The 22,102-nt window shown below is 51.5% G+C and overlaps 3 protein-coding genes across 6 annotated transcripts; all 3 read right to left on the bottom strand.

Moving 5' to 3' along the window:
* Nucleotides 1-2,622: 2,622 nt before the first annotated feature.
* Nucleotides 2,623-8,666, bottom strand: S100A16 (S100 calcium binding protein A16). 3 transcript variants are annotated; one of them, XM_045516029.2, is made up of 3 exons: nt 8,485-8,666; nt 3,663-3,842; nt 2,623-3,353 (listed from the first exon to the last, which is right to left on the bottom strand). In XM_045516029.2, the coding sequence occupies exons 2-3, from the start codon at nt 3,813-3,815 to the stop codon at nt 3,195-3,197; spliced, it is 312 nt and encodes a 103-aa protein (XP_045371985.1). In that variant the 5' UTR covers nt 3,816-3,842; nt 8,485-8,666; the 3' UTR covers nt 2,623-3,194. The 3 variants fall into 3 exon arrangements, with proteins under 3 accessions (XP_045371985.1, XP_010952346.1, XP_010952345.1); XM_010954044.3 differs by having other exon boundaries at nt 8,498-8,664; XM_010954043.3 differs by lacking the exon at nt 8,485-8,666 and adding an exon at nt 4,561-4,715.
* Nucleotides 8,667-9,770: 1,104 nt separating this feature from the next.
* Nucleotides 9,771-12,035, bottom strand: S100A14 (S100 calcium binding protein A14). The gene is made up of 4 exons (XM_010954042.3): nt 11,881-12,035; nt 11,379-11,486; nt 10,790-10,936; nt 9,771-10,567 (listed from the first exon to the last, which is right to left on the bottom strand). The coding sequence occupies exons 2-4, from the start codon at nt 11,406-11,408 to the stop codon at nt 10,430-10,432; spliced, it is 315 nt and encodes a 104-aa protein (XP_010952344.1). The 5' UTR covers nt 11,409-11,486; nt 11,881-12,035; the 3' UTR covers nt 9,771-10,429.
* A 2,166-nt stretch (nt 12,036-14,201) lies between these two features.
* Nucleotides 14,202-21,349, bottom strand: S100A13 (S100 calcium binding protein A13). 2 transcript variants are annotated; one of them, XM_010954040.3, is made up of 3 exons: nt 21,194-21,349; nt 20,051-20,244; nt 14,202-14,427 (listed from the first exon to the last, which is right to left on the bottom strand). In XM_010954040.3, the coding sequence occupies exons 2-3, from the start codon at nt 20,201-20,203 to the stop codon at nt 14,284-14,286; spliced, it is 297 nt and encodes a 98-aa protein (XP_010952342.1). In that variant the 5' UTR covers nt 20,204-20,244; nt 21,194-21,349; the 3' UTR covers nt 14,202-14,283. The 2 variants fall into 2 exon arrangements, with proteins under 2 accessions (XP_010952342.1, XP_010952341.1); XM_010954039.3 differs by lacking the exon at nt 21,194-21,349 and adding an exon at nt 20,402-21,079.
* Nucleotides 21,350-22,102: the final 753 nt, after the last annotated feature.

Raw genomic sequence — 22,102 nt, forward strand, 5'->3', positions numbered from 1 at the left:
CAATTCCATTTACCATAGCATTAAAAAAAAATGTAAAGTAATTAACTTAACCAAGGAGGAAAAAGACTTGTACATTGAGAACTACAAAACATTGTTGAAAGAAACTAAAGAAAGCACAAATAAAGGGAAAGACATCCTATGTTCATGGATTGGAAGACTTAATATTATTAAAATGTCCACACTATCCAAAGTCATCTATAGATTAAATGCAATCCCTATCAAGATTCCAATGGAATTTTTTTGGAAGAAGAAAAAAACTATCCTAAAATTCATATGGAACCTCAAATGACCTCAGATAGCCCAAAAAATCTTGAGAAAGAGCAAAGCTGAAGCCCTTACACTTCCTGATTTCAAAACATTTTACAAAGCTACAGTAATCAAAACAGTCTGGAACTGGCAAAAAGACAGACATACAGACCAATGGAACAGAACGGAGAATGCAGAAATACACCTTCACATACATGGTCGAGTGATTTTTCAACAAGGATGCCAAGACCACACAAGGAGGAAAGGAAAGTCTCTTCAATAAATGGTGTTGGGAAAACTGGATATCCACATGCTAAAGAATGAATTTGGACCTTTACCTTACACCATATACAAAAATTAACCCAAAAAATGGAATAAAAACCTAAACATAAGACCTGAAACTGTAAAACCCCTCAAAGAAAACAGGAAAATCCTCATGACCTTGTAATGAGTGACGATTTCATGGCTATGTCACCAAACACAGGTAACAAAAGCAAAAATAGGCAAATGGGATTACATTAAGCTTAAAAACTTCTGTGGGAAAAAATCAACAGAGTGAAAAGGTAATGTACAGGATGGGAGAAAATATTTGTAAACCATATATCAGATAAGGGGTTAATATCCAGGACATAAAGAACTACAACTCAATTACAAAAAAAAACCAAAATGAAAGAACAACAACAACAAAAACATTTATAAATGGGCAAAGGAGCTGAATAAACATTTCTCCAAAGTAGATACACAAATGGTCAAGAAACATGTGAAAAGATGCTCAACGTCAGTAATCATCAGGGAAATGCAAATTTAAAACAAATAAGGTATAATCTCACACTCATTAGGATGACCACTATAAAACAAACAAACAAGAAAACAGAAAATAACAAGTATTGGTAAGCATGTAGAGAAATTGGAACATTTGTGCACTGTTGGTGGGAATGTAAAATAGTGCATCCACTATGGAAAATAGTATGGTGTGTCCTCAGATTTTTAGCAGTAGAACTACTATATACCCAGCAATCCCATGTTTGGATTTACATTGAAAATATCTGAAAACAGGATCTTGAAAAGAAACTAGCACTCCATGTTCATTGCAGCATTATTCACAATAGGCAAGATCTAGAAGCAACCTAAATATCCCTTGACAGATAAATGAATAAAGAAAATGTAGTATATACATGCCGAGGAATATTATTCAGCCTTCAAAAAGGAGGAAATTCTGTCATATGCTATGACATGGATGAACCTTAAGGACATTATGCTAACTGAAATAAGCCAGTCACAAAAAGACAAATACTGCAGGATTCCATTTATATGAGGTATCTAAAGGAATCAAACTCATAGAAACAGAAAGTAGAATGGTGTTGCCAGGGGCTGAAGCAGTGGGGAATGGGGAGTTGTTATTGAACGAGTACAGAGGCTCAGTCCTGTAAGATGAAAAATTTCTGGAGATCTGCTGTACAACCATGTGCATGTAGTTAACAGTACTGTAATGTGCATTTAAAATTTGTTAAGAAGGTAAATTGATGTTGTGTGTGTTTTTATCACAAATATATATATAATCACAAAAATATTCTTCTTCACATTTCAGTCAAGGTGGCATTGTGATCCCCAGGACAGGTAAAGGCTATTCCTTCCATATTTGACTGGGGGAGGGTTATTGTGAAGGAGGGATGGGAAAGACCAGCGTGCTACCTTGACTGCAAGCCCATTCAGAAGTAGGTCACTTTTAGAAGGTTAAGGATCTAAAATGGATTCCAATGAAAACTGTCTATGCCTATAATCTTTTGAAAACTCTTAAACGTTGGAGTACACTGCCCCAGGTTGAAAACCACCGACCCAGCCCTGCAGCCTGGATTTCCTGCCCTGCTTCTTTGCCTCCCCTTGGTGGCATGTGCTGTCTTTCCATGGTAGGGACTCCCTTGATGCAACAGCAGGGGAGAAACAGAGAAGCTGGCATTGTCCTCTCCAACAGCTACGAATTCCAACCCTGGCCTCCCACACCTCTTCCTTTGCACTCTTACTTTCTTATCCCACAAACGTCTATGTATTAGAATAATCTGTTGCTGAGAATTCATTATCTCACACTATTCATGACTCAAGACTGAGGGTCATGGCCCCTCTCTCATGTAATTGCAGTGAGGACCAAATGGGAAACACTGTGAGCCTGGAAACTGAATATGAGTTGAGTTTGGGCTGTGAGGGCCCAGAGGTGGTGACAGGTGGCCTTTGGCCTTTCATAGAGGAGGGGAGGAGCTGCTGGCTCAGGGCTGACAGCACTTGCTGGAACCTGAGTTCTGCTTCTTGCTATGCCTTGGGGTTTCTTGGTGAGATTCCCCCTTGCCTCGGGGCCCAGGGCAAAGATCACCAAGGCATAAGGAGGTTCCAAGGAGTGGAAAGATTTTAATGAATATTACAAAGGGACTGGGTGAGGGAGACACAAACTTCAAATCCAGCCTTTATTGCCCATTTCCACAGCTGAGCAGGAGGAAAGGGGCTCAATCTTGCTTTGCTGTTTCCAGACCCAAAGGCAGCTGGAAAGCAATCCCTGGAAGTCTCCTCCACCCAGCAGAGGGGCTGAGAGAAAGGGGAGAGAGGTCTCTGCTGGGGCTGCCAGGCGCAGGGAGACCTGAAGCAGCAAGCTGCCCTCTAAAGGTCAGGAGACACCTGGTATCAAGTAGGAACATCAGACGTTGGAAAGGTAGATAGACTGAACAGGTGGGGAAACTCTTGGGTCCCCAAACAGCATTGAGATCTCACAGAGGGGCCCCAGAGAGGCACCCCAGACTGAGACACTCACAAAGGGGTGCTGACATCCCCCCCTTACCTATTCAGCAAGGGTCAGGAGAAGGTCTGGAGGGAGAAGAGAGGACGGGGGTCTGGGCGGGCAGAGGAGGCTGAGGAGGAAGCCTAGGAAGAGCACTGGGGGGTGGGGACAGGGGGCGGGTCCTCTAGCTGCTGCTCAGCTGCTCCTGCTGGCGGATGAGGTTGGCGATGGGGCTGGTGATGCCGCCTATCAAGGTCCAGTACTCATCAAAGCTGATGCGCCCGTCGTGATTGGCATCCAGGTTCTGGATGAGCTTGTCAGCAGCCTTTCGGTTCCCCGTGTCCTGGGGAGGAATCAGGGGTGAGCAGGGCTGAGGGTGGCAGCTCCGCAGAGCACCCCCTGCAGGACCCTAGGCAGAGTCCAGGGTCCGGCTGGGCAGCTGCTGCCCTTGGGGAAAAGGGAATAGAGCCCTCAGCGGCTCAGTCCTGGGCACCTGAGAACAGAGGCCTGGATGGGGTTGAGACCCTGGTTTGGGGGGATAACTCTGAAAGGACAGAGGCAGTGGTGGGGAAGGACACCCAGAGAGGACAAGGGCTTTCGGAGCTGGGGAAGGAGGGGGCGAGAAGGCCAAGCCCTCAGATAGGGCCCCCACCGTCAGCATGTGGTTGAGCTCTTTCTGAAGCATCTTCCGGAAGCTGCTCTTGCTGATCTTGTTCTTAACCAGGCTGTATTTGGACACGTATTTGTAGAAGTTCTCCACCAGGACGACGACCGCCTTCTCCAGCTCCGTGTAGCTGTCCGCCATCTCACTGCCTCAGTCCTCCAAGGGGGCCTGGGTGCCACCGCGACAGAGGGGAGATGAGAAGAGGCCCTGCAGGCCACAGCCCCTCCGGTCTCCCTGCCCTTGTCTTCCTGCCTGCCCCACCCCACCCCACCCCCACCGCCCAGCTCCCCAGGCTTGCTGGTCCTTGAGAGAAGGGAGGGGGAGGGAAAAGTGGACCCAGGGTGGGCGCGGGGGTGGGCCTGGAATGAGAGCTATGTCTCCTCTCACCCAGGTGCTCCCCAGCTCAACCGCCTTAGCAGGTTTTCCAGGCCCTTCCCCAGCCCCAGGCACTGGGCTTGTCACAGCTCCAGAGAGAATAGAGGCTCCCATGGGAAGGGGAGGAGGGCAAGCACCCATCCTTCCGCCCTCTCCAAACCTGGCCCATCCAGGGTCCCTGCCGCGGGAGACAAGCACAGGAGACAAGCACGGCTAGAAACTGCTAGGATGGGCCTCCAGGGCTGGGGAGGGGCAGGAGCCACTGTTTCCCCAACCCAGTGTTGGCTGAGACCCCGGCCCCAGGCAACAAAACAGGAGGCGGGACTAGGCTGTGCCCAGTCCCTTCAGCCAGGCTCCAGGACAGTGCGTCCAGGGTCTCAGGCCATGAATGCCCTTCCCTGGGAAAGGGCAATCCATCAAGTCTGGCCCCTAGCCACTGCCCGCCAGCCTATCATCCCTCATACCCACCCCAAAATATACAGTAGGATCCAAGGGCCCCCCACCCCATTACCTAAGGAGGAGCCAGGCCTGGCTCTGCCCAGCTGGAGACAGCTGGAGATGGAGCCTCCTCCGCAGCCAGCCAGAGGCTACACACGTCACCCCCTCGCCCCAGGACAAAAGGCACTCACATTCCAAGCGGATACAGCCCACTGAATAACAGGATGTGAGGGGAGCGGGCGGATCTACTCTGTGAGTCACCGCCCATGCCCAGAGCCCCCCCAAGTGAACCCTGGCAAATGAGCCTCCCCTCCCACCCTCAAGCCCAGGAATGAGACGCAGCGCCTTGCCCATTGGGTCCTGGCAAGAGAAGGTGGACACAGCCACCATCTGGTCCTGGGCATCCCACGGTTCCATTTGGAAGGGAGGGAGGGGGGCTTCACTGCGCCCCACCACCGCGCCTGCCATGCCACCTGCTTTCTAATCCCCCCTTGGCCATCCGCCCCTCCTCCGGCGCCCACTGCCCTGCCCTCTCCACCTGGCTGAGGCCTGCCCAAACCACGCCTCCCGGGGAAGCCTGCCCTGACCCTTGCCCTCAGCGCCCTCCTCCCCGACTCCCACAGACTCAGGCAGCGTTGGCGGGGCCCACTCGCTGGTGTGGCTGCAGTCTTTCCCTGGGTCTTGTCTCCCCGGACATCAGACATTCCCTGAAGCATGGGGAGTGTTTCTTACATGCAGCCATTGTGTTTTCTGAACCAAACAGTAGGACTCGGAGATTTGGGGAGGGTTTTTTAAAATCCTGGATATAACACCTCCCTGCGTTTAATCTCCGCATCTCCCCTCGGCCACGTTGCCTGGAGCAATGCCCTGCTCTAGGTAGGTGTTCTATAAATATTCCACCTCCTTCGGCCCTGCTACAAGGTATCCAGGGCCCTGCATCATCCTTCTAAGAGTTTTCTTTTATGACGCTTTTTCTGGAGGAAGGGTGAGACCCAGAAGGACAAAATCAGGATGCAGGAAGGAAAGAGAGTTGAGAGGGAAAGGGGTCAGGTTAGGGCAACTCTGATCAGGAATCCTCCCCTTCTCTCTCCTGCCGCATCCACCTGGTCTGCTGCCAAAAGAATGAAGTGTGGGACCAGGACTGTAGGAAACCGTATTTCTTTTTCCAATACTTTTTTTCTATTGTGTGTAATTGTGTGGTTCAATGTTTATACCCCTGTAAGACTTTTGCACAAATGGTCTAGCGTTAGCAAATGAAGACAAAAGTGTCTCAATCTGTGAACTGTCTGCCCTGCTGCCCTTGGGTGGGGAGTGGCCTAGGTCTGTGACCAGCACTCCTGGGGATTCTGAAAGCTATTTCAGCAAGGATGGTGTCAAGCCTATTTCTAACCAGCCTTGGGAGTAGGGAGGAAGTTCAAAGAACCCCAGCACCTTACCCAGCCCAGACCTCGTACCCTAAGTGAGGAGTCCGTGGGGAAGTCAGGAAAAGGAAAGAGATGGATTTTACGCAGTAGTGTGCCTCTGCCCCTCTCCCTACTGGCCGCCCACTCCCCTCCCATCATCTTCCCTCTCGGAGTCTTTTTCCTCTGACCAGGGGAGCCTACTCCTGCCCTTTCTTGAGCCCAGGCCTCAGCCTCTACCTGGCAAGACACAGGTGAGCTTGCAGGAGCCATCTCAGCACCTGCTGTCAGGTACATAGTCACCCCAGAGAGCTGGGCTTCAGCTCCCAGGCCTCCCAATCGTCCCCACACCACCTTCTTCTAGTCAAATAGGCAACTCTGGAGATAACAATCTGGACAAATGCTTTTCTGAAGCTTTTTCTGAAGGAAGGGTATAGGGGGGAGGTCAGGTGTCATTACCCTCTTTCCCCTTCCCTCCCCTGGGGGCTCTGCCACCACACCCATGCCAAGGTCACCTGCTCCTCCAGCCTGCCCAGCCTTCCCACCAACCTGGCCAGAGGGTCCCCAGGCATGGGGTTGTGGGGAGGGGAGGTAGCTGGCTGTCCCATCAGCCCCTCCCTGGGAAGGGCAGGGCAGGGGGTAACGCCTGCATTCACTTGGCCACAGGTAGATCCTGGGCTGAGAGTTAGCGGGGAGATGGATGGTACATTGTAGACTTCCCAAAGTGGCAATGGAGGGACTTGCCCTCCAGAGGACAGTGGGGCCCCCAACCGTCCCCAAGTGTTCTCACTGTCTTCTCCATGGCTGATTCATCATTGAGCAACCAAGAGGACCCCACCCCCACCCCGCCCACCTCAGTCCAGCTTGCTGAGTTCTCCAAAAGCCCAAATTGCCCTGACACCATGCCCCTGGGTCTCAGCCACTCCAGCCCCGCCCTCCCACCCCCAGGTTCTGGGCCCCACCCCTCCTAGCTTCGCCCATTCACCCTGCCTCTTCAACTCCCCAGTCCCCTTCAACGTGGAGCCCTGAACGTCCACCACACTCTCTAAAATTCACCTTCTCTTCCCATCTCCACACACACTCCTTGAGTGTTAAATTGTTCCCAAGTGTTGGGAATGTCCCTGCATTCCTATCACTCCTAGTCGCCTCCCCTCAGGAGCCTAGACCACTCTGAAGCCTAATTGTGCTGTTCTCTGTGTCCCTTCCATCTACCTCGAATTTGTTCACTCATTTATCCACCATTCACTTGTTTATTCACTCATTCATGGACTCCTTTATTCATTCTCATTCATTCACTCATTCATTTCCTTCTTAATTCACTCACTTGCCCCAACTGCCCGTAGCACACAGGGAAGGTGCCATCTCCACTGGGCTGGTGAAGCTTTACTCTGTTTGCAAGGCTGGTTCAAATTAATCTCTCCAGCCTCTGCAGCCCCATTCTCTGTTCCCTCTTCTCAGGCTCTTTCCCCAGTTCCAGAGGCTAGCACCTCACCCACGTGTCCCAGTCTTGCCATCCCCACCCTCACAGGACTCACTGCATCTAATTCACATTTACACTTACGTACACAGTGAGCAAGGAATCCTGCCATTTCTGATTCCCTCTGCTTGGGCGAACCATCTACCCTCCAAACACTCCTGTTTTCGGAGGATCTCACTGGAAGAAGCAGCCTGTTCCTCCGAAGTTAGGTGCACACACACACACACACTGCTGCCCCTGGCCCCACCAAAACCCAGAGAGCTCTTTTCTAGCAGATGGGGAAAGTGAGCCCCACTCCCAGCACCCCTGCCCTCACCCCCACCCACCTGGACAGGGCCAGGCAAGGGAAAGCTCTAGAGTGCAGGTGGCTCCCCCAAGCAAAGCACGTCAAGCCAGGACCTGCCTGGGTCCCGAGGTGGAGGAGAAGCTGCCCACTTTCCAGACCCTTCTCCTGGAGCTCAGGCTCCAGGGGGCCTCACCCAGGTTCTTCCTGGGTCCCATCATCCCTCCCACACACAGAACAGCTCCCAGAGCACAGTGGGGTCAGCCTTGGGGACCTGCCCGAGTCATGAGGTGGAGAGACGCCACCTCGGTGCCTGCCTCCTGTCCTCGGGCTCTCAGGCTCCCTGGGCCCTCCCTGGCTCCTCCGGGACCCCATCACCTCTCCCAGGATACAGCCCCTAGAGCCCAGTGAGACCTGTGTCCAAGGTCTTACCGCTCCTCGACCCCCTCCAACATACATCTTTTTCTGTTGGGGAAAATTTGCCCTTTTTCTGTTGGGGAAACTTTTCTTGTTGGGGAAAAGCAGCTGTGGGCAAAAGCTACCAAACACTCTGAACACTCTGCCTGGTGGCCCAGCCCCTGGAGAGGAGCCCAGTCAGCTGCTGGGCCAGGGAGGGGGTCTTGCCACCGCCTCCACTCCGCTGAAGGCCTCTCCTGCCGACCCCCTCACCAGAACTCTCCATTCCCCAACTGGCCTTTTGGGAAAGTTAACAATTAACGAAACCTTCCTGCCCAGTCTCTAGTAGGCCCCCCTGCTCAGGCCCCCTTCACTGCCCCTTCTCCAGGCCTCCCAGGCCAGCAGGGCCCCTCTGGCAGGCCCATGTCTCCCAGGACGGACCTGGGGGGCTCACCTGCCTTCTGGATCCACCTCCTCTCCCGCAGGGCTCTGGGGCCTGGGCTCTGGCACTGAAGCAGCTCCACACTCAGCCCCGCCAGGGCTCCTCCCCACTGCACTCCCAGAATCTGTCCCACTCCCTCCTGGCCCTGCCTGGCTGAGCTGGCTCGGTGGGAAGGTAGTGACTGAGCTCCCTCTTGTCTTGGCCCCGGGGCTGGGCCCTTGTTAAAGGGATACACACCTTTTTTTTTAACACTCCTCAGCTCCCACCCCAGAGGGAGTGGTGGAAACTGGCACTCCCCTAACCCCACCCTCCCAGCCCCACCAGGCCTGAGCAGAATTTACAACTTCGAGAAAGAAAGGGAAGGACTGTCACCTGCCCTTCTCACCTGGGTCACTGGGGGCCCAGTTTCAGGGGCCCTTAACAGACAAGTTCAGTTAGCTTCCCAGGCCTGGCTGGCTGGCCACAGAAACTTCCTCACTGTTGGGATTTCAGGTGTAATGCCTGATTTCTATGGGCTCAAGTCAGAAAGGACCAGAGTGTCTCTGTCTTCCACTTCCAGTTGACCCATCCCTAGGACCTCTCCTATGCAGCAGCGGATTCCTCTGGAAACACCCCTCCACCCTTTCTCCAAGATACCCAAGGGAACTGGCCAGTTTGACATCCCAGAGGCAACAGCTGAAACCAGAGGGGACCCATCCTTTACATGATGTGTCACTGTACTATCCTCCTAACAATGCTGCGAGGGAAGGACTATGAATATCTCCACTTTCGAGGTGAGGAATCTGACACTCTGAGAGCACGCCCAAAGTTCCAAAGATAGTGAGTGCAGAGCTGGGATTCAAACCAGTCAGTCTGTTTCTCAGTCTTACAGTTCCCAAGCTACTAGTCAGCCAGGCTCCAGCACAACTGAGTTCACATCCCTTTTTTTTTTTTTTTAATGGAGGTAGTGGGGATTGAACCCACGACCTAGTGCATGCTAAGCACATGCTCTACCACTGAGCTATACCCTCCGGGCACAGGTTCACATCCTTTTCCATGCTCTCCTCTCCTGTCAGAGGGCCAGGTCACTGGCAAAGAGAAGTCTGTCCCTCAGAGAGGACAGGTCTCCCACCTTTTAGGCCTGATGCCATTCTCAACCCAAATCCATGGGGGAAAGTGAATCCCCCCTTCACTTCCATTGCCAACCACTGCAGCCCCGCACAGCCCACACCACCCAGTGACTGCCATTCACCCCAACATCTCTTCACCCATGGACCCTGGGAGGGTGTCCAATCAAGACAACATCTTTCACTTTTTCCATTTTTTTATTAATCAAATGATACAAAACAATCATCATTTTTTAAATGCCCAAGCACCCAGCTGGTTCTCTCGCTCCCAAAGTCACCCTCCTCAGCCTCTCCCCCAGCCTGCTCTCTCTCTTTTCCCCTCCCCAGCCCAGGGACAAGTCCTGGGAGCAGGCTGGGGCAGAAGAAGAGGCAGGGAGGGGTAGCACTGGACAGACAGCTACAGTTTGGGTTGGGAAAGAGATTAGGAGGGGTAGGTTCTTAGAGACCCTTTTTCATAACAAATATCCAGCCTTATTCCCACCCCCTTCAGATTACTTCACGTAGCCCAGCTCCTCACTGCCCTTCCCCCATCACCAAATGATCAGGCCCTTACACCATCCTCAACCCTCCAGCATCCCTCCACATCCATCCCTGGCCCCAACTCGCCCCGGAGCCTTCCTCTGACAGGGCACTACTGGACCCATTAGCTCCTGGGAGCTCCCAGGGATGAAATGCATAGAGGCCCCTGGCAGGGCCATTATGGACCTGAACCTTGCAGAGGTGAGGCAGGTGGGGCTGGGGAATAGTGTAGGGGGGTGGGGAGGAGTTTTATTTCCAAGCCCATAGGCTCTAAAGTCCCCTTTCCCCAGCATCCCCCTCCAATTCAAGGGGAAGCTTTTCAACTCCCCCGGACAGGGTTCTCCAGCTTCACACTCTTGGCTGCTTCTCCAATCAGCTCCCAGAAACTCCCGAACTCCAGTTTAGAGTCATTACAGCTGCCCAAGTTGGCGATTTTCTCTTCCAGCCCACAGTTGCTCTGAGAGAAGGGAAGACACCACAGCTCAGGCAGGAGGACCTTCCACCCTTCCCACCCAAGACTGCCCAGGAGCAGGGAGCAGGACCTGAGCCTACCTGGCACTGACAAGGGGTAGGGCTGGGGGTTGCCAGTGCCAGGGGCCCAGGCAGCGTGGGCGGGGTCTTGGAGCACTTGCTTGGGAAGTCAGGGTACTGCCTGGGGTAGGGCCCACTCCCTCAGTACCGGCATGAGGTGGGGCAGCTGCTGGGTGACCAGGTCCTGTAGCTCAGAGGGGGTCAGCGTCTCCTTCCCACCCTCCACCGAATACTGATGGAAGTTCTTGATGAGGGTCTCAATGGCCCTCTCCACGTCACTGAATTCCTGGGCATCCTGAGGGCAAGGGACATCGCCCATGTCAGGGAGGCTCCACCCACCCTATGACACCCTGTTTCCTCAGGAGACAGGCAGAGCCAACAGGGCCGAAGACAGCTGGCAGGCACGTGGGCCCCCGCCCACTCCAGAACCCAGCATCCAGCCCCCTTGCCCCTGCTGTCCTCTGCCCTGAGCCACAGGTTGGGCAAGACTTCCTCCCCGCCACCCGCCAGCACCCAGGCAGGGCAGGTCCCAGCACGTGGCCCAGGCATCCTCCTCCAGGGAGGGCCCATCTACATCAGCCTGTGTGGGCACCAGAGAGGGGCTTCGGGTCTCACCAGCAGGGTCAGGAGTGCAGGGCAAGGCCTGGGTTAGGGGGCAGAAGTCAAGGGGGGACACAGACCCTCAGGGTGAAGGAGAGGAGGGTGGGAACAGAAAGGCCAGGAATGAATGGACCCACCTCCGCATTGGCTGACCGACACTGTCCCATGGTACTTGGTGCACTTGGTCCTGTGTTGAGAGTTTTGTCGTCCTACGGCCTGTCCCAGAGAAGCTGATGGCTCATGATCTGCTCAGAGGAGAGGGGAGGCTGGGGTGAGGGGAGAACTCAGCATTTCTTTCTCAACTATCCCCTTTGGCTGCACCCCAGATATTTTGTGCTTCACCCAGGGGCTCGGAGCCAACTCCACACAAGCCCTGTCCCTGTCCAGGCTCCAGGAGCTAAGGTCACAGCCCTCAGGCCAACCTGTTTAGAGGGAATTCCTTGGGCCTCACTTAGCTTCATTCCTCCCATCTCTTCCAACCCGCACCCCAAACCCCAGTCCTGTCCAAACACACACACACCCCAACCTCCAGGACCTGGTCCCCCAGCCCCTCCCCTGGCAGACTAAGGCGGGACAGGCTCCGCATGCCCTCTGCGCTGGGAGCAGCCCATTTGGGTGACAAGCCCTGGCTCTCCTTACCTGCTGGCAGCTGCTGAGACCGGACTGGAGGAACCAGCTCTCTTGAGCTCAGCTCTTATACCTGGGGGAAGGGAGGGGAGGCAGGGGGCTGGGCCTCACCCATGAGCCACCCCTGATATTGCAGCTGCCTAGGCCGGTGAGCCAGCTCTGTGGGCCCCACCCTCCACTGGTCACAGCTCCGAGAGCCCGCCCCCACCCCTGCCCCATGGAGAAACCCTTGGAGGGCTGGGCCTGGGATCCCCCTGGCCCCAGACCAGCGAGAAGAGTGGAGGGAAGATGGGGAGAGGAAGCTGGGGAGGGAGAGAGGGAGGACTTGAACACTGTGACATACAGCCTGGGAGGAAAGGCCTGGAGGAATCATAGGGCAGGGAGGTAGGGGGCTCTGAGGGGCTCTGAGTCAGTAATCAGGAAAGAAGGAGAAGCAGAGGCTGGTCAAGGCAGGTTTTGTGGTCTAGGGGGAGGTGAGGGACACGTGGGTTGAAAGAAGTCCCCAGTGCCCTCTAAGGTACTTTAATGTGTCACACACACACACACACACACACTCATACACGCATTCCTCCTCCCCACTCCCTCAGGGCCAATTTGGATAGTGACACTCAAGGCTGCCCAGATCCCACATCCCAGCCTTCCCTAGTCCTGAGGGCAGAGAGATGAATGAGGACTCAGGTCAGGAGGAAGGAGCCAGAGGAGGGCAGCCTGGTAGAGGGGGACCGATTGAGTGATGTCCTGACTTCACTCGGCCCCTCAGCCAGTGTGCACACTTGCAAGCCCCAAGCGAGTTATATGGCAGCTGACAACCTCTCCAGACTGGTTGGGCTGCCTGCCCCTCCCTCCTTCCCTCAGAATCCCATGCCTTCCCCAACACAGGGACTGAACAGCAACCCCCTCACACACACACACACACACACACACAATCCAGTACCCAGAATGACACCCCAGGGAGCCGGTCCAGACTCAGCACAACCTGGTGGCCCACCCCACCTGAGGAGGAGAAAAGGAGAAGGGCAGGGGAGTCTGTGTGGGTCAGGGCAAGGATGGGGCGGTGCCCAGAGCCAAAATTTCTGGGCTCCTCTCCTAAACTCTGAGATCAGAGCATACCTCCCAGGGCCCCTCCCCGGGTCTCCTACTGGGGCTCCTCTGTACTTTTGGCCTCCATCCGAGTGTGTGTCTAATGAAGGGGCCCTTCCCAAAGTATCTTAATCTGAGTTCTTCTGAGGGTCTCTCAATCTGAGGGTTTCTCCGAGAGTGACTGAGCCTGAAGTCCCTCAAGGTGTCAGTCTGGGGGTCCCTTCTAGGGTCTCTCATGTTGGGGAGCCCCTTTGGAATGTGTCAGCCAAATGGGCCCTCAGAGTCCCAGCCTGGAGGGCCCTCTGAGGTCTCTCAGTCTGGGGGCACTTAGATGGAAGTTCTCAATCTGGGACCCTTTAATGGTGTGTGATGGGGAGCTTTTCCCAGCCTAAATGCTCCTCTGGATTAACAGCTGCCTCAGCTGGACACCTGACAGGCAGTGACAGTCCCTGGAAGGCAGCGCCCGCTGGGCCGCCCCGCCCCTGCTCCCTCTGGCGGCAGGCAATGCAAACCACATGCCCCTCAAGCCAAGAAGGACGGGGAGAGCAGCGCCGAGGGCGCCCCAAAGTTCTGCTTCCTGCAGCCCCGCGCCACCCTCACCCTACAGTCCTCCACCCGGAACCCTGTAAGTATCCATCTGCTTCCCCCTGGCTACGGAGGGAGAGAGGGGAGGAGGGTCCAGTCCCCAAGTACCCATCCAGAGAGGATCCAGGTCCATCACGGAGGCTCTGGAATTTCAACCCAGTTCTAACTATTCTTGTCTTTGTGACTTAACCTCTCTAAAATCTGTTTTCTCATCTTTAATACAGGACTTAAAAATAGTACCTGCCTCAAAGGGCTGTGAGAATTAACTAAGAGAATGCAAGAAATGTTCAGCACTGCGCCTGGCACAGGGCAAGCCAACTCATGTTCATCACTGTCATTACCAGCCAATGACAAAAACCCCCAGAATAAAAATAGTGGGAGCCAAGATCAAGCCCCTCAGAACCGGGTGGGATATGAGTCACCTCGCCTGCCCCAGAGATCCGTCTCTACCTTTCATATATTCATTCATCAACCATTTATTTATTGAGCACCTATCCTGGACAAGACCTGATGCTGCAGAATATTCAAAGATGAATACCATTCCTGGTCCTCAAGGGGCTCATAATTTTTGGAATCACCCTCAGGTCAGAGCAGAGCTTTCCCACCCCTGGTCTCAAGAGAAGAAACTGGTGATGGGGGTGCGGGGAGCGGTGAGTAAGAAACGTGTATTTCAAGGAGGAAACTTTATTTGGGGGGGAGTAGGGTTCCACAGAGACCTGCCATGCCTGCCTCCATCCCGGCCAGCCCGCTTTACTTCTTCCGGATCTCCAGGACCTTCTCCTTCCTGAGCTCCTTGGCCAGCTCCCCAATCAGTCTCCAGTATTCATTGAACTTGAGCTCTGAGTCCTGATTCACATCCAAGCTCTTCATCTTCTCATCTAAGGAGCCCACATCCTAAGGAGACACCACAGGGAAGAGTCGGGTTAGAAATGAGGGCTCTTGAGACATGGAGAGAGGGGAGAATTGCCAATCACCATTACCTTCAGGCCCTGCCCTGCACCTTCAGGACGAAGCTGCAGCCCCAAGACAGTGCTGCCAAGGTGCCCAACTCCAAGGGGAAGCAGAAAAGGGAGGTAGGGAACCTGGTTACAGTGTTGGCTGTGGTCTAAAAACTCCCACCATGGAGGATTATGAACCACAAGCATGATGTCACTGAGTGCAGAGCAGGGAACCGATGCACACAATGGGTCCTCACCTGCAGGTACGGCGGGCTGCAGCATACCACTGCACCCAAGGAGCCCTTGCAGGCATGGAGCAACCCACTCTCACCACCCTCAGAGCCTCCTCCTTCACAGAAAGCTGGAGAAGTTCACAGCACTTGGCTGCCCATTTGCATAACCTACTGTCTTCTCACTTTTCCAGTTGGGTCACTAGCCTGGTAGATTGGGGGAATGGCAAGGACACGCAGTATCTGGTTTTCTAAGGGGCCCTTGACAAAGTGTCTCTTGGCAGACCTCAGAAATCAAAGGATATTCTAGAGGGGAGGGTATAGCTCAGCAGGTAGAGTGCTATACCTAGCATGCACGAGGTCCTGGGTTCAATCCCCAGTACTTCCATTAAATAAATAAACCTAATTACCTCCCTGTCAAAAAACAAAACAAAACAAAAACCAAAGGATATTCTAAGCTGGACCATCATGATCAAAGGATGTATTGCCAAATAAACAACCACAACCAAAAAGTTGACTGCTGAACAATGGATGGATGTCAAACCAGACAAGGGTGCCTCAGGCAGAGTGTGGTGCTCAACATTTGAATAAACATCTGGATGAAGCAGAGAAGACTTGCCAAATCTAAAGGTGGCACAAAACTACTTCATAGAAATGCTGAACAAGGCTTTTGTTAAAGCCACAATCATGCTTAATTATAAAATACCATAAGCATTGACAGTGGAAGGCAAAAGTGACCCATTAACACTATGTCGGGAGGGAGGGGAAAACATAAGTTAGTCAAAAGGAGGAAATAAAAGGCATAAGTGTTAGTAAAGAAAAATCAAGTTCACCTCTTATTACATTAGCAATTATATAACTGTATACCTAGAAAAAAACAAAGGAGTGATAATGGCTAACATGTCAACAATAGTGCTGACCATTCCAAGCATTATGCTGAACACATGACAGGCTTTACATCATTTAATCTTCATAATCTGCTAGAATGAAAGGCTCCATGAGCACATGGACCTTGTCCATCTTGTTCACCACCATAATCCCAATGCCCGGGAGAGTGTCTGGCACATGGCAGAGGCTTGGTCACCACTATGGCACAAAGCCTAGGACGGCGACAGGACAGGACACAGTAGGTGCTCAATAAATATTGACTGAATGAACGCAAGACCAATCCAATAAGAAAGGTATTATTATGAGTCCATTTCACAGATGAGAAATTAAGGTTCAGAAAGATTAAATACCTAGCCAGGGATGACAAGCTAGACCTTGCATTTGAACCTAGACTGTCACTCAGAGCTTATACTCTCACACACTATTCTGTATTTCTTCCCCCAAAACTATTAGACGCGATGGTGACAATATTAATACACAAAAACTACTACCAGTTCAAACATACAATATGAAAGATCCCATTTAAGTAATAAAAAAACTAAGAACTCAGGAATAAATGTAGAAATCAATCAAGCTTTTGTGAAGAAATGTGAACTGAAGGATATGAAAGGAAGCATGAATAAGTAGAAAAGCCGACTTGTTTTTAGAGAGAAAGACTTACAGTGTGAAAAAATCAATTTTCCCTAAAATAACATTTGATATGATCCCAATTAACATATCTGCTGGATTATGATTTTTTAATATGATTAATATGTTTTTTATGATTTAATTTTTAATGTGATTTTTAATGTGATTTTTTGATATGATTAAATTTTTATGATTAATATGTTTTTAATAGGATTAAATGTTTCTAAAATTCTCCTTGAATAATAAACATGTGGAATTCACTGGTAAAATTCTGAAAAACAAGAATAATGAGGGAGAGCCCACCATACAGGTTATCAAAGTATATTATAAAGCTACAGTAATTAAATGAGGCTGCTTTTAAATAAATAATAAACAGATGAATGAAACAGAACAAAGAGACCCAAAATATACAGAAGAATTAAATAAATAATGTGTCACATCAGTGAGAAAATTTTAATAATAAAATAAAGTCTGGGAGTTTTTTTAATGTGTTAAATTGGGGGAGACCTTTCTAAGCATGGCATAAAACACAGAAGCCATTCAGAAAAGGTTTGACAGATCTGAGTACATAAAAATTCCTTATATTCTGTATGGCCAAAACTACCAAAAACAAAGTCAAAGGACAAAGGGCAAATTGGGGGGAAATATTTGCAACACACATAACAGACAAAGGCTAATTTCTTTATTCTATAAAGAGCCATAATAAATTAATATGAAAAGAAAAAACTCAAGCAGTTCAACAGAAAAAGCAATATGCATGATTATCAAAAATATTTTTTAATGTTCTATTTCACTCAGTATTAAAGAAGTGTAAATCAGAACAAGATTTCTACATAGTAGACTGGCAAAAACTCACGCAAGGACAGGGGAAACAGGCAGTCACATGCACTCTTGGTGGCCATGAAAATTAGCACAATCTTGTTGGGAGGCAAATTGATAATATCTGTAAAAATTAAGAACAACCTGCCTTTTGACCTAATATTTGTACTGCCAGACATTTACCCTATAAATATTTTCCTCCAAGTATTTAAAGATACATAAATAACAATGTTTGCAAAAGTGGAAAAGTGGACAGAAGAGAAATATTCCTCAATAGAGGATTAGCTACATAAATTTGTGGTGAGTTACATATTAGAATACAGTGCATCATTTTTTTTATAATGGGAAAATAGCCTATATGCATTGTTACATTTTTAAAAAGCTATTTGTAGAACAGTAGGTAAGATGCATTTATTTATTCACTCACTCAACAATTTTATTTTTTTTCAACTTTTTTACTATCTCCCAGATACCCTCCATACTTTATTGAGCACCTACTAGGAGTCAGACACTACTCTAAGTGCTGCAGGTAAAACAGTGAGCAGGTTCCTTTCCTTCATGGAAAAAGACTTGTTTCCTACATGGAAAGGAAAGCAATTATATGTTACTTCTTAGTGACATATAATTATGTAAAGGAGGCTAAGCTGTGATGGAAGTGTTCTGAAAGAAAATATCCCAGGGCAAAGGAACAGAGCACAAGGAGGTGACTTCTGTACTCAGGGGTGAAGGAAGCTCATGCTGAGGATTTGCCATATAAGCAGAAATCTGAGTCAAATAAAGAATAAGCCTAGGAGATAGCTGGGGAATGAGCATTCTAACCAGGGGAGGAAAAGTGGAGACAGTAAGTATAAGTAACTCTCACTGCTTTTGAGGAGTTTTGCTACAAAGGGGAGCAGAGACATAAGGCATAGCCGGAGGGAGTTACAAAGTCAAGCGAAGTTTTCTTTTAAGCTGGGAGATATTTGGCTTGAAAAAGCGTGTTTGTAAACTGATCAGAACAACTGAGTAGAGAGGGTAAATGTGACAAAAGAAAGAAAGGTAAAAATGGAAACAGTAGCATCTTTAAGTGGATGAGTAGGGATGGGAGTTAAGGCACCAGTGGAGGGGCTGGCCTTAGGAGCAGAGACGGATCATTCACAGTAACAGAAAAGAAGGCAGGGAATGTGCTGATGGATTGGCTGATTAGGGGGAGGGAGCACATAGAAGTTTCCTGATTGTTCTTATTTAATTCATGAGAAATTTTCTCATTAAGAAAGCAAATGTGGAAAGAGGCACTGGAGTTCGAGGAGAAAGGGAAAGCTGTGAAATAACCATCCGAAAGATGGTCAATGAACCCACTAGGGAAACGTAGTTGAACAGCCAGGCATTGCTAAGGGTCCTGTTGGGCTTTGGGCTTATAGATTTAACATGAGACAAGTCAACATGGCAGTGCGCTCGTCTCCAGCCAGATTCAGCTGTATGGTGCAGACGCAGAATGGTGGGTTTCACCAGCAAGTTAATGGAGGTGAAATGTTGCATTTAACCTAAGTTGGGATTTTGCCCAACCCAGAGAGAGGACAGAGAGAAAGAGAATCAAGGGAGTTAAGGGTATGATTATAATGATGAACCTTAGAACCCAGCTGAGTAAGGAGGGAAATGAGGTCATGAGGGAAGGTGATGGAAGGCGAAAAAGTGATAGGGTCAAGAGACTGAAGGTCCCAGTGGTGTCAGGAAATGGTGGAGAGGAGGAACGAAACAGAGGAATAGAACTGGGATAACAGGAGGTGGTAGACAGAGAAAGAGAGTCCTGGAATTGAGATTCCGGAGGTGGTACATTGGTAATAAGAGCTGAAGAATGAACGGGGGGGGGGGGGGATGCAGCAGGAAGATAGAATCTTTGAAAGTGAGGAGTTCAAGAAGTTGAGAGGCCTGGATGCTGGATGAGCTGTCCATGTGGATACTGAAGGTAACGGCAGCAGCAGTGATGAGAAGGAAATCAGTCAGCCAGAGCTGAAGGGCGGGAAGGAATGCAGTAAGAACGGTGGAGGCGGGTACATAGGAGCTTCAAGGAGCTGGACGTCTTAGGAACAGGAAGAAACTAAGATCTGGAAGCAGCAAGAAGAGCAAAGAGGTCACTACCTGCATCTCCAGGCCCAGAGGGAGTTGGATTTGGGAGAAGAAAACACTCACTATTTAACAAGACTACAGGGAATGTTGCATTTTTAGGGGAGAGCCTTAAGTTTCCTGTGAAAGGAAGAAGGGGAAAGTCTTAAGGGTGTAGGAGATACTGAAGATGATAAGACTATGAATTTCAGAACTGTTTGTGTTTTTTTAAAAAATCTATATTCACACACTTTTATGTGCCTGTGAATTTTCAGAAAGGATGTAAGAGAAACTGTTAACAGCCTGGGATGATGTGCCAACCCAGAGCAGATGAAATGTGAATCCCTACTCCAGCCTGTGAGTAGGAGAGAAGGAAGGATCCTGTCAGTTGCATTATTGAGGGCACTCCCAGAAGGGGTGAGGAGTAATCACAGACCACTTACTGGTCCCTCCTACACTGAGATCCTATGACTCCAAGGATTAGACTCATAGAATTATTTTTGATAAATCCTCTCCCATAGCTGAGCCCGTTTCTATATACATGAAGTGAGGAATCAGGACTGTGTTTTCTCTTGGCCTCGTTCTAGCTCTGATGGTCTATGAATCTTCTGGAAACCAGCTCTGGGTCCAGCCCTGTGTTGGGTAAATGAGACCAGAGAGGCACAGAGCAGACACAACAGGAATCCAACAGCATCGCCTGATGGAAGAGCAAAGCCCAATAACACACTTGCACTCACAGGCACACTGTCACGGAGTTATGCACACACACACACCAGGTAAGAACATCCAGAACCATTTACACACATGCAGTCCCCACACCCTCCCCCATGACACCTTGTGCTGAGCCTTATCATGCTGAGCAATGTCACCTCACATACACAGCGTCCTACAGCCACTGGCTCCCAAGATCTCAGGCCCAGAGATTCCACTCACCTTGAGCAGGTGAGGCAACTGCTGAGTGACCAGCTCCTTGAACTCATCGATGCTGAGGCTGCCCTTCCGGCCCTCCCGCCCTGCAAAGGTGAAGAAGGTGGTAACCACTGTCTCGATGGCCACCTCCAGCTCGGTCAGTGGCTCAGCTGCCATTATGACCCTGGGGCTAGAGCTGGTGTCCTCACGGAGCTAACCTGCAGGAGGGGAAGGAGAGAAAGGGAGAGTCAGGAGAGACCAGAGTGCCCCTGTCCTGGCGTGTCCACCTCAGGCCTCTACCTGGAGGAGACCTCATGGGGAAGCAGGGAAGGAACAGGGATGCAGGGATGGGGCTTGGGGCAGTGGACCAGGTACCTCAATGTAGGTGAGGGAAGGAACGTTCACTTCCAGAAACCCCTTCCTCTTTAAGTCTCACAGTCTGGGGATCCTTTCGAAGTCTCAGGGACCCCTGCGTGATGGCCCCTCAGTCTGGAGAGCCCCCTGTCTGGGAGGAGGCTTTCAGTATGGGATCCTTCCTTGAAGTCCTCTCAGTCTGCTGGACCTTCTGTGGAGTCCAGACCCAAGGGCCCTTTCTCGAGTTTTGCCGGCCTCAAAGGGTCATGAGGTTGTTTGTCTCCAAAGCTTGTTTGTGCAAGGACCTGGGTCTCCACCCGCCTGCGCTGCGCCCGCCCACACACACACTGGCTGCTCTTCCCAGCAGAGAAGCCCAGGGTCTGGCAAATGCCCAGCTGTGGTCAGGGCTGGCTCCGTCTGGCCAGACCCGGCCTCCTGGCCCCACCCCACCCCCTTCCCTCGGCGACAGCCGGGCAGAGTGCGGAGCCCAGGACCCCACAGCCCTTCCCGCGCCTGTCTGCCCGCGACAGGGGTCCTGGATGGGGCTCCCCTGGCTGCCCGCGCCCAGGAAGGGCTCGATACCTCCACTCGCAGCCCTTGGGCGGGGTGGGGGACAAGGCTGGGGGAAGGGGACTTGCCCACTCGTCCTCCCTTCAACCACGTACCCCCTCCCCTCGGCAAAGACTGTTGCTGGACCTCCCAAAGCCATTTCCTGAGTCCCCATCTGGGCCGGCTCCAAGGGGAGGGACCTGGGAGCCCAGGGCGGAGAAGAGGCTCCCGAGGCTTTCTCCAGGGTTAGGGGATGCGACTCACCGGGGCAGGGAGATGGGGAGCAGCGAGCAGAAGCCCTAGGGCTGAGGTTTATAAGCGTTCCGGGAGGGAGGAAAGAGCCCCTCCCAAGACCGGAGGTGTCAAGTTTCCGTCGTGGATCCTGAAGAAAGGAGACCGCCCATTCACGCCTCCACACACACACACACACCCGCCCCCGCTCCCACCTCCAGCAAGCGGGCCAGAAACCCTGCCCGCCCACCCGCCCCCCCCCCACCCCCCACCGCCCCAGCCCATGCAGCCTCCACTTGGTGAGGGGAGGACCTGCCTGGAGCTGCCTGGTCAGATTCCAGTCAGCAGGTATCCTGGGGTCCCATCCTTTCCAATACAGGGAGCCTGCAGTCCCACCACACCCTCCTCCTCTAATCAGGTGTGTATGTCGGGGGAGGTGGGGAGGCCACTGCAGGTTAAAAGAACAAACTGAGGGAGCTCCACACTGAGAGGTCCCCTCTAAGAAACACCACAGAGGGCCCCTCAGAATGAGAACCCGCCAAGGACCCTGCAGCCCAAGACCCCCACAGAGGATCTGGACTGAGACCCCACAAACACAGAGGGGGATCCAAGCTGACTTCACAGAGGAGACCCTAGATTGAAGTCTCTCAATGGGGTCTCAGGCTGAAACCCCTCAGGGAGCCCAAGACTAAATTATTCACAGAGAAGCCCCCTCACTGAGCCCCCTCAGTGAGGTGAATGCCTTCTGCCCTGCCTAGCAGCACACCAGCACTGGGGCGTGGGGGGTGCAGGGAAGTCCTCTCCATGTTCCTTCCTCCCAAGACCTTTCCCACCTCCCTTCCTTCTGCGCTGTGCCTGTTGGGGCCCAGCAGTTGAGGGGGCAGACAACCAAGGCTGGAGAAGAGGACACAGGGCAGCCTGTCCCAGCCCAGGAGACAGAGG

Source organism: Camelus bactrianus, chromosome 21, assembly GCF_048773025.1.
Source record: "Camelus bactrianus isolate YW-2024 breed Bactrian camel chromosome 21, ASM4877302v1, whole genome shotgun sequence".
Taxonomy (NCBI): domain Eukaryota; kingdom Metazoa; phylum Chordata; class Mammalia; order Artiodactyla; family Camelidae; genus Camelus; species Camelus bactrianus.

Bases quoted from the DNA above. Each gene is read 5' to 3' on its own strand.
- S100A16 (XM_045516029.2), bottom strand. From the start codon at position 3,815: ATGGCGGACAGCTACACGGAGCTGGAGAAGGCGGTCGTCGTCCTGGTG. The intron at 3,354-3,662 runs GTGGGGGCCCTA...ATTCCTCCCCAG, and splicing joins AGCTCAACCACATGCTGACG to GACACGGGGAACCGAAAGGC.
- S100A14 (XM_010954042.3), bottom strand. From the start codon at position 11,408: ATGGGACAGTGTCGGTCAGCCAATGCGGAG. The intron at 10,937-11,378 runs GTGGGTCCATTC...CCTTGCCCTCAG, and splicing joins GTCGGTCAGCCAATGCGGAG to GATGCCCAGGAATTCAGTGA. The intron at 10,568-10,789 runs GTACTGAGGGAG...CCCTTCTCTCAG, and splicing joins AGCTGCCCCACCTCATGCCG to AGCAACTGTGGGCTGGAAGA.
- S100A13 (XM_010954040.3), bottom strand. From the start codon at position 20,203: ATGGCAGCTGAGCCACTGACCGAGCTGGAGGTGGCCATCGAGACAGTG. The intron at 14,428-20,050 runs GTGAGTGGAATC...GTGTCTCCTTAG, and splicing joins AGTTGCCTCACCTGCTCAAG to GATGTGGGCTCCTTAGATGA.